The sequence below is a fragment of the Ovis canadensis genome, chromosome 25, assembly GCF_042477335.2.
Source record: "Ovis canadensis isolate MfBH-ARS-UI-01 breed Bighorn chromosome 25, ARS-UI_OviCan_v2, whole genome shotgun sequence".
In the NCBI taxonomy this organism is placed as follows: Eukaryota; Metazoa; Chordata; class Mammalia; order Artiodactyla; family Bovidae; genus Ovis; species Ovis canadensis.
In genome coordinates, this window is record NC_091269.1 from 60,998,613 (window position 1) to 61,008,682 (window position 10,070).

Genomic DNA, 10,070 nt, shown 5'->3' on the forward strand with positions numbered 1-10,070 from the left:
CAGTAGGCTAAGTCCATGGGGTCGCAAAGAGTCGGACACAACTGAGTGACTTCACTTCACTTCACTTAAGGTTAGATAGGTGATGGAATAAGGAATCAAACCAAGGCATCATATTGAGACCACAGAAGTAGATGAATTATAGAGGACCTTTCATGTCAAGCTAAACAATTTGGACTCTTTCTCATTAAGATGAAGTGGCCATGAAGGGTTTTAATTGGTGAGGCAGCTTTGCCACGCCCACTCTGATTTATCCTGCCCAGCAACTACAACTGATAATTTCTAGTAGTGAAGAAGTAGTATCAGCTATAGCCACAATGGACCTGTTCAGAATAAAGATTTATTATTTAATGAGGCTATTCTATTGAATGATGATGTTCTATTTAATCAGAACTACTACAGCTCAGGAAGGAAAAAGATGAGGAGTCTAATAGATGGGGAAGAAAAGTAACAGGAAATTTACAAAGCAGGAAAATCCAAACGCTCAGTAAACGCACGGAAAGATGCCAATTAGAACAATTATACAATTAAAACAATAAGGAGCACCATTTTCACCTCCCATGAGACTGACAAAAGGGAGCAAGAAAAGAGCAACTGTTAGCAAGGGTGTTGAGGACGGTGTCCTCTGCTTTGTGAGGGTATACACTTCCACAGTCATTTTGGGGGGCAATTTGGAAATGTCTTTTCAAATCTAAAAAGCACACAGATTGCTCATATCTATATCTCTGGGGAAAGCACCTCCAATAGAAACACAAGGAGGTTCAATACAACATTGTCACATGTAGAAATTAAACAGAACCCAAATGTCCACCTAAGGAAAGAGCTGTAAACACTGGTGTATACTGTGCAGCAGCTAAGAAACTCATGCTATTTCTGTGTAGACTAAAGTGGATACATTGCTGAGTGGAAAAGGAGAGAACTCCAGAAGGATACATATATAACAGCATTTATGTAAAAATGTTTATTTAAATATAGAGGCTGTTTATGTTACATTTTATATGCATTCATGGATATGTATAGAAAGGGTTTAGAAAGGGCTTGGAAAATACGTATTAAAACCAGTAACAGTGGCAGTATCTGTGAGGTAATAGAACAAACCAGGGTTGGGAGCCAGAAGGAAACATTTACAATGCCCTGGTTTCTATGAGCCATCTCTACAAGCAATTTCTATTCATATACTATTTATGTGATTAATTTTCATTTTAATACATGTAGAGATGGATCAATAAACCACTGACACATCAGTTCCTATGCAAAGTCCTATGACCAGCACTCTGCTGAATGCGTCCAAAGCAAAATCTTCTTATTAGATACCCAGACTCAGATCTTGCCTTCATGTTGGGGAAGAAGTCCAACACCATGCGTGATAAATTCATGAAGAGGAGTAGAAGACACAACAGAATTCAAGGTGAGAGGAAAAAGAGGTTATTCACATCAATTCAGGAATCAGGGAAGTACAAAAATGGACGAGAGGCAAAGCTGGGCATGGACCAAGAGAACATCCAGTTCAAAGTGCAGAGGTGGGAGCTCCTGTGGCCATCAGGGAAGACAGGAAGAACCGGGGCTTGGGGGAACGTGGTGCAAAGTCACGAGGCTGGGAGAAGAAGCTGGACTGTAGTCCTGGGCAGCAAGGGCCCCTGCAAGGTCTGCTGGTCCCTGAGAATGTACCAGAAACTTTACAGAGAAAAGAAGTTTGGCATCCATGCAGGAGTGAGTTGGCCAGGTTAGGAGGGAAGGGACAGGTCAGAAGGTAGCTGACTGCCCCAGCGCAGGAGAAGATATGGTGTCAGGGCCAGAAGGGGTGGTCTTGATGGAGGAGGGAGATGAACCTGAGACTCATCGGATTGGGGTGAGAACTGAGTGGAAGGGGCAGAGACAAAGGGGATTTTGAGGCTCTGCTTCCACTCAGTGACTTACAGGAAAGCAGGCCGGGGCAGCCCCCTCTCTGGGAGCTGTACGGAGGAGTTACGAGCCCCGCACACAGTGCGGGAGCTGCAACCCCTTTCTTTTCCCATTGGAGCCTAGCTATGCTGTGCACAGGCAGGTCTGGCCCGTAAGGACGGGCTGGCCAGGGGCAGGCGGGCACGTAGTCCCTCTGGCTTCCAGCCACCAGACTCACAGGCTTCCGGGAAAGGCTGACAGGGCCGCTGTGTTCCTCTGAATCTGAAAGTATGTGGCTAGGGAAGCCTAAATTAATTAAGTGATGCTGAGGCCCCGAGGCCCTCCTGAGGAAGCACACAAGGGAGGGGATAGTGAGGGCGGAGGGGATAGTGAGGGCAGGGTAAACTGCACCCCCACTCCCTGTACAGGAATCCAGAGAGCTTAGGAGCATCCCTGGAACTAAGCCGGCACTTAAGTGCTTTCTGGGAGACAAAGAAATAATAAATCAGGAGCAGGTGCCCCGCCCACACGCTGCCTCCACCATCAACCTGCTTTCCCACATCTCCTGGAACAGACATCTCCATGAAGCAACAAATGGCAAGGCCCTGAAGATGACTTGGTCCATGACCTTCTCAGAAAAGAGTCCCGGATGGATGATGCCTGCCTCCAAAGCAACACCCTCCACACATAATTCCCTCAGGCCTCCCCTGCCCCAAACACACACAGAGACACACACACACACCAAACATCACCTGGGCACAGGCGCATGATGGCTTTCCTTTCACTCTCTCCCAAGCTGCCATATTCCAGGACCCCCAAGTCCCCAACAAGCCCCACTATGGCTCTGGGACAGAGTGGAAAGGACTCTTTTTCCTAGCAGAATGAGGTCACAACTATAAACAATGGATAAAATGAGAAGAAAGATTGTCAGTAAGAAGTCACCAGTCCATACAAAGCAACAATAATTAAGCTCCCACTAAGTGTCATGCATTGAGCTAGGCCATCTCATAATCTTCATTCATCCTGGAGCAGGACAGCATGGTTGCTGAGAGCTGGATGCTGGCATAGCCTGCATTTGAATTCTGTCTTCATGACTTCTGAGCTTTCTGGCTGTGATGAATTTCTATACCTTGGTGTCCCTACCTTTTTATGAAGGTTGATTAAAAAAGATTAAATGAATTAATGTTTGTAAAATGCTTGAAACAGCGCCCTAGCACTATATAAACACATTTATGTATCTTATAAGTAAGTTCCTTCCTTTACTCATTCCACTTATATATCAAGTACCAGATATGTACTCTGTAGCAACAGTTACTATATCTGGTTGAGAAAAAAGAGGGGGAAAATGCTTCCATTTTCTCCTACAGAACTGGATAGGAAGTTCCCTTTCGACTACAAATTATGCTCAGATAGAGGAGTCTCTGGGAAGGAATTTATCAAGAGTTCTAGCAAAGAAGCAGCCACAGGTGCAGGAAGATGGAGGGCTGGGGCCATCGTGGGAGGCTGGTTGGCGAATTGGAAAGCCAGCACCAGCACCCTGGACAGCTCCCTGCAGGCCAGGGCCAGAATGGAGATTACTCCCTTCCTTGCCTTTTGCTGAGGCAAGGTGTCTTGGCCTCCCTGCTAACTCCTCCATCCTAGTCCTTGGGGCTGCTGATACATGGGTGGGGAGCCCTTCTAAGCTGGAAGCTGGGTGAGGGAGTTTGGTGTCCCTGGAATTTCCTTAAGGAGCTTCCCTCTTCCTTCCATGGATCTTCATCTGCCCCTCTCCTTGGCGTTGCCAGGGAGAGTGTGTTTGCCTTGCACAACGAGCTGCAGAGGCGCTTTGGAAGCAGCATGAGGATCAGAAGACTGGTCCCATGGCCCCAGTTTAAATCCAGACTCTGCTGCTGGACTCTCAGGCACGTGGTCCAGCTTCGCCAAGCCCAACGTCCTCATCAATAAGACAGGCACAGTAGCACCCACACTGAACCAGGGTTGAGTAAGAGTTAAATACAATAACATACACAACACGTCTGGCACAGAGACGTGCTTAATAAGTGAGCCTGTTTCCTGCCTTAGAGGAAAGGGGGACTGGAGAATTTCGCATGAGCGCAGAGATAACTTGCCATCATGCTCAGGAATAGTCATGAATTCTATGGGCCAGGAGGGATCTGAAAGCCCTGGGAAAGTCGCCCTTCTCCAAGATTTCACTGTTCTTTAGCCATGAGACAGAAAACGTCTGCCTTAAATTTCAAGCTCCCTTTTTCAAATCACATAAAGCAAACAATATAAATAATAATTGCTCAGTAGGTTCTCCCTTTAAAAGCCTCATAATGGGAAAGTCAGAAGGAACTAGAGATCTTAAACTCAAATGAGCCAGAGAGCACGAAGCAGGTGACATATATTTGTGAAGCCAGCTGGAGAGAGACTGCAAGGAGCTGGAGAGGGTATGTATTGACTTATGGCCTTCAAATAAAATGTAAAATAATTATATCATCCAACAGAGCCCTTCTATAGCACCCATTTGGCCCTGAAGGCTGTGGCAAGTTAGGAGTCCCCAAACCCCTTACTTAACAGAGACCAAGGCTGGGGCCCAGAGAGAGGCTGTGACTTGCCCAAGGTCATCCAGAGGCGGGCCTGTATCCATCCTGGAACTTTTTCCCTCCCTCAGACCAAGGACACTTTGGACACTTCAGAGCCGGTGTCAGCAGCTCCTTAAATGGAAGAATTTCTTCTCCTTCCCTGGGGTGAATGAAGAGATTGGGTGACAGGTGGCAAGTTCTCACCCTGGTGTGCTGGGCTCCATCACCCATCTCCATAGCTGTCTCAGGAAGAGAAGTTAGCTTTCCAGTGCCTTCTGGGCCTCCCACCAGCCTGGACAACTTAACCAGAGGGACTAGCTAGGAAGCCAGGGATACCCCCTGAGACTTTCATCTGCTCTTCACAAGACCCACATCTGTAAAACGAAGGTAAAACAACACATTTTGCAGACGATAATAATAACCACAGCAAGCACTTACATTACTATGTCCCAAGCATCCTAAGCAGTAGGAACTATCATCCATTTCACAGATAAAGAAACTGAGGGACGAAGAGGGAAGTGGTTTCCCCCTTTCCCTCTAGACATCCTAAGTAGCATGTGGCAGAGCCAAGAACCATCTCAGACCGCTTTGCCTCAAGTTCTTTCCACTGCATCCTGATGTCTCCTTGGGGTGGGGAGCACCATTAGGGAAGAAGCTGAACCTAATTGTAGTTTGTTTTTGAGGCCAGAAGGATGGGAAGAATTCTCTCTGACTCTGGAAGAAAGAGACAAACTCTAATCTCAACAGCACAAATCTCCCTGCCTCCACTGCCTCAGAGCCTCTCTGCCGGGCAGTCCGCAGGCCAGAACACGGACTCCATGTGCCATCCACGGTCAACGCTGGGGACGCACTAGGCCCAGAGCACACTCAGGGCTGCTCACCTTGTGTGCTGAGAACTGGGTGTCTCAGTGGGTGTGGCCCTCTTAAGATGAGCTCCCCGCTTGAGCCTCTGCTGAGAGCAAAACTGGTGGCTCCTGCCTGGAAAGTGGCTGCGGCGCCCACGCGGGGCCTCTTACAGTTCCAAGGGTAGCCCATGGCTGCATCACTCCCTGAGCCCACCGGGACTTGGAGGCAGCTCTAGAGATGGGCGGTGGGGGTGGGGCTGGAAAGGGGGCGGGACCTCGCTGAGCGGAGGGAGGCCTTGGTGTAGTGCGGGGCCATCCTGGGAGGAGTTAGAACTAGGAGGGCGTGCGGAGGAGGGAAGGGAGAAGAGGCGGAGCTGGGGGACCCTGGCAGTTAAAACGGAAGGGGGGAGCTCCGGTGAGGAGAGGGTGGTGAGGAAGGCGGGAGGGTGGGCGGGCAGAGCTGATCCTGAGGACCTCGGGTGGGGACGAGGCGACTTCTCCCCTCTGTTCCCAGGTGTTCACGGTCGGGAATTCTCTGCTGTGGCATTCTCCCGAAGGGCCGGTCGGTCTGAACCCGGTCCAGCAATCTCTGAGCCTCCCTTCCCGGCTTGGAAGGGGCCGGGGGGCGGAGCCAGAGAAATGGTTGGGGGAGCCTGTCGTCGGCGCCCCTCCAGCTCCCGCCCCGCAGGCCCGCTGAGAGGACAGATGGGTGAAGCCGCGGCTCACCTCGGGGACTCCTTACCCGCCGCGCGCCGGGATGCAGCCTGAGGAGGAGCCCTGGCGCCCCTCGCTCCCCCCTCTGCCCCCTGGCCGGGGGGAGCGGTAGCTGTGCGCCCCTTTCCGCGAGGAGACACCGCACGCGGGCCCCACGAGTCCTGGAACCGCTGGGGCCGAAAGCCCGCTTGTCGCGCGGCGCACCCATCCCCAGGGGCTTGGCCAGGACTCTGCACAGCGAGACCCCCTCCTGGGGCTTCCAGCCTCGGTGCGTCTGGGGAGGGAGCCCCCCCCCCGGGCAGCGCCCCGCCCCCCGCCCCCGCCCGCCGACGCCGCATTAGCATGAGCGACGCGAGTGGCCCGGGCACCACTCGGGGGCCGAGACTCGCCGCGTCACAGCCCCGAGTGTAAAGGGAAAAAAAGAGTAGGCAGCGGAGGAGGAGGCAAGAGCCGACGCGAGGGGAGGGGAGAGCGGCGGGGCGAGCAAGCCGGCGGGCTGGCGGCAGCAGTATGCCCCTCGGCCGGCACCGGCGGCCTCTCGGCGCTGCGGGGGCGGCTCCCGGCGCGCGCGAGGCTCAGCGCGCTGAGTCTCCGGTCCCGGCCCCTGGGCCAGCCCTCCTTTCCTGACTAACCGTGAGCGCAGCGGCGGCGGGTTCGGGGCTCGGTTCCGGACAGCGGCGGCGCCTCGCCGTGTAGGGAGGGTCCCTGCCTTTTCTGGCGCGCAGGGTCCCCCGAAGTCCCGCGCCTTCGTCTCTGCACTGCAGGGCGCCCGCGCCCGACCCCGGCGGCAGCGTCCTCGGAAGAGCGGCGGGGCGGGGGTGATGGAACCGGAGGCCCCGGCGGGTCGGGCCCCGGCGGCAGCCAGCAAGCTGTCGGAGGCGGTGGGCGCGGCGCTGCAAGACCCCCGGCGGCAGCGGCGTTTGGTGCTGGTCATCGTGTGCGTGGCGCTGTTCCTGGACAATATGCTGTACATGGTCATCGTGCCCATCGTGCCCTACTACGTGCACGCGGCCGGCGAGAAGCCCACCCCGACCTCCAGCCCCACGCCGCCCACTCCGACCAATGCCAGCGCCGTCACGGGCAACACCTCGGAGCCCCCGACGGCTGATCTGCCGGCCAAGCCTATTGTGAAGCCCCGACACCCCAGGGACAACGAGGACGTGAAGATCGGGGTGCTGTTCGCCTCCAAGGCCATCCTGCAGCTGCTGGTGAACCCCCTGAGTGGGACCTTCATCGACCGCATGAGCTATGACTTGCCACTGCTTCTGGGCCTGGGCGTACTGTTCGCCTCTACGGTGATGTTTGCCTTCGCGGAGGACTACGCGACGCTCTTCGCTGCACGCAGTCTGCAGGGGCTTGGCTCGGCCTTCGCGGATACGTCTGGCATCGCCATGATTGCAGACAAGTATCCGGAGGAGCCAGAGCGCAGCCGCGCCCTGGGCTTGGCGCTGGCCTTCATCAGCTTCGGAAGCCTAGTGGCGCCGCCCTTCGGAGGGTTCCTCCACGAGTTCGCCGGAAAGTCAGCGCCCTTTCTGGTGCTCGCCGCCGTTTCGCTGTTCGACGCCCTATTGCTGCTGGTGGTGGCCAAGCCCTTCTCGGCCGCGGCGCGGGCGCGAGCCAACCTGCCAGTGGGCACGCCCATCCACCGCCTCATGCTGGACCCCTACATCGCGGTGGTGGCAGGCGCGCTCACCACCTGCAACATCCCCCTCGCCTTTCTGGAGCCCACCATCGCCACGTGGATGGAACGCACGATGGCAGCGTCCGAGTGGGAGGCAGGCATAGCCTGGCTGCCGGCCTTCGTGCCGCACGTGCTGGGCGTCTACCTCACCGTGCGACTGGCGGCGCGCTACCCCCACCTGCAGTGGCTGTATGGCGCCTTTGGGCTGGCGGTGATCGGCGCCAGCTCGTGCCTGGTGCCTGCCTGCCGCTCCTTCGCGCCGCTAGTGATCTCGCTCTGCGGCCTGTGCTTTGGCATTGCGCTGGTGGACACCGCGCTGCTACCCACGCTCGCCTTTCTTGTGGACGTGCGCCACGTCTCGGTCTATGGCAGCGTCTACGCCATTGCCGACATCTCCTACTGCGTGGCCTATGCGCTTGGGCCCATCGTGGCGGGCCACATCGTGCACTCGCTTGGCTTTGCACAGCTTAGCCTTGGCATGGGCCTGGCCAACCTGCTCTACGCGCCCGTCCTGCTGCTGCTGCGCAACGTGGGCCTCCTGAAGCGCTCGCGCTCGGAGAGGGACGTGCTGCTGGACGAGCCGCCGCAGGGTCTGTATGACGCTGTGCGCCTGCGGGAGCGCCCCATGTCCGACCGGGGCGCCGCACCTCGCAGCCCGCCCGGCCCCTTGGACGCCTGCGAGGAGGGCGACTACGACTACTACACCCGCAGCTAGCGGCCCTGCTCCTCCTCTAGGCCCCCTCCTACTCCCCAACCCACCCCCCACCGCGGGTCAAGGGGGCTTCTCGGCGGCAGCCCGTTCTCAGGGCTTGCCACCTCCAGCGAGCACCCAGCCCCTCGGCTGTCTCTATTTCCCCGGCCCAAGTCCCCTCTCTAGAATCCCTTCTGTGTCCTCCTTTCTTTCCTCCAACCCGGCGTGGAGCATCTAGGCACGTGAAAGCTGACGTGCTTCGGGAAAAGATGAAGAGGCGCGCTGGCCGCCACCTCGGGTCTCCCCGATGTAGAGCCGAGCCTCTGCCTGTCCTCCTTCGTTCCTTCCAGTGCCAACTGGGCCCGCTGCACCACGGTGCCTCCGGGCCGACTCAATAAACTATATCTGTGCGAGGCCGAGTCTCTTTACTGATGGGGGTGGGCGGCCGGGCAAGGGACCTGGGAAGAACGGGAGGGTGGGCTGTGCCTCCAGCCCCAATCCTGGTCTCAGTCCAGCGGGGACGCAGGAAGCCCGTGGCTCTTTTGCAACCGGGAAAAGGAGATACGGAAGAAGCCAACCCAACAAGGGCTCTCACGCACGAACACTCTGGTGCACACGCCGCCCTCAGCCCGCCGCAGCCCCTCCCCAACCCAAGCCCAGCGCTGCGCTCCAGGGCGCCGCCCCGGGGAGCCAGAGGAGCCGCTCCCTCCGGGTGCGCTGGTCCCGCCCCTTAAGGACACACCCTGAATCAGCCACAGAGCTCTGCACTAAGGCGCTCACGCCGGTCTTCCCTTGAGACTGGCAGCCTGTCCCGTCCAGGCTCCAAGAGAGAATGGGCCCGAGCTGTTACGTGCAGCGGAAGAAAAATCGGCCGTGTGTTTAAGGGCTCGGTATCTGGAAACTGTGCGTGGTGTGTGTGTGTGTGTGTGTGTGTGTGTGCCCTAGAGAGCTAGACTCCATCCTACGAGGAATACGGGGAACAGTTGTCGGTGTGTCAACTGGTCCTGGCTGTGCAGACTTGAGTCAGGGCAGGAGAGGATGCGAGTGTGTGCGCTGATACCAACCTCCACCCTCCCCGGCCCTGAGTAGAAGAAGCAGCCCCCTGGGCTGTCATAAAGTCTCCCCACCTTGAGTGTGGGTCCCCAGAGTCCCAGACTAGCATGTGTGCAGCTTTCCCGGCCCCGCCGCCTGCTGAAGGCCACAGAGTCCCCGGATTCCGCCGTGGAGAGGCTGCCGCGCTGGGGGTATGCCTGTGTGTCCGACAACGTCTGTGGGGGTCTGCACGCCTGGTGTGCGCACGTGTGTTCTAAGTCTGCGTGTCCAGCTCTGCGCGTGTTTGAGCAGGGTCTGTCTTTGTGGGTCTGCTCTGTGTGCCTGCTGTGTAAAGATCTGTAGGGGAGGGGGCACGCTTTGTCTAGGAGAAATGTCTGCCTCTGACTGCGTGTCTCTGAGCATCCCCAGGTGTGTATCGGCCGTATTCCTTATAGTACCAGCCAGGATCAGTGGGAATAGAAAGGGGAGGACCTGCAGCGATAGACAGATTCATTCGTAGTCCTACTAATGTTATTATCACTATTATATCCTAAAAGGAGTTGTAATAAGGTTTGAACCTGCCCTAGACGGTGGGGAGGGCACAGGTTTACCCAGACTCACCCCTCCCCAGAGTTCTGCAGAGTCAGCCCGCCACTGCTAGGATA

The 10,070-nt window shown here is 56.2% G+C and overlaps 1 protein-coding gene across 1 annotated transcript; it reads left to right on the forward strand.

Moving 5' to 3' along the window:
* Window positions 1-6,816: 6,816 nt before the first annotated feature.
* Window positions 6,817-8,610, forward strand: SLC18A3 (solute carrier family 18 member A3). Its single transcript, XM_069572421.1, has one exon. The coding sequence runs from the start codon at window positions 6,823-6,825 to the stop codon at window positions 8,395-8,397; it is 1,575 nt and encodes a 524-aa protein (XP_069428522.1). The 5' UTR covers window positions 6,817-6,822; the 3' UTR covers window positions 8,398-8,610.
* The last annotated feature ends 1,460 nt before the right edge of the window (window positions 8,611-10,070 follow it).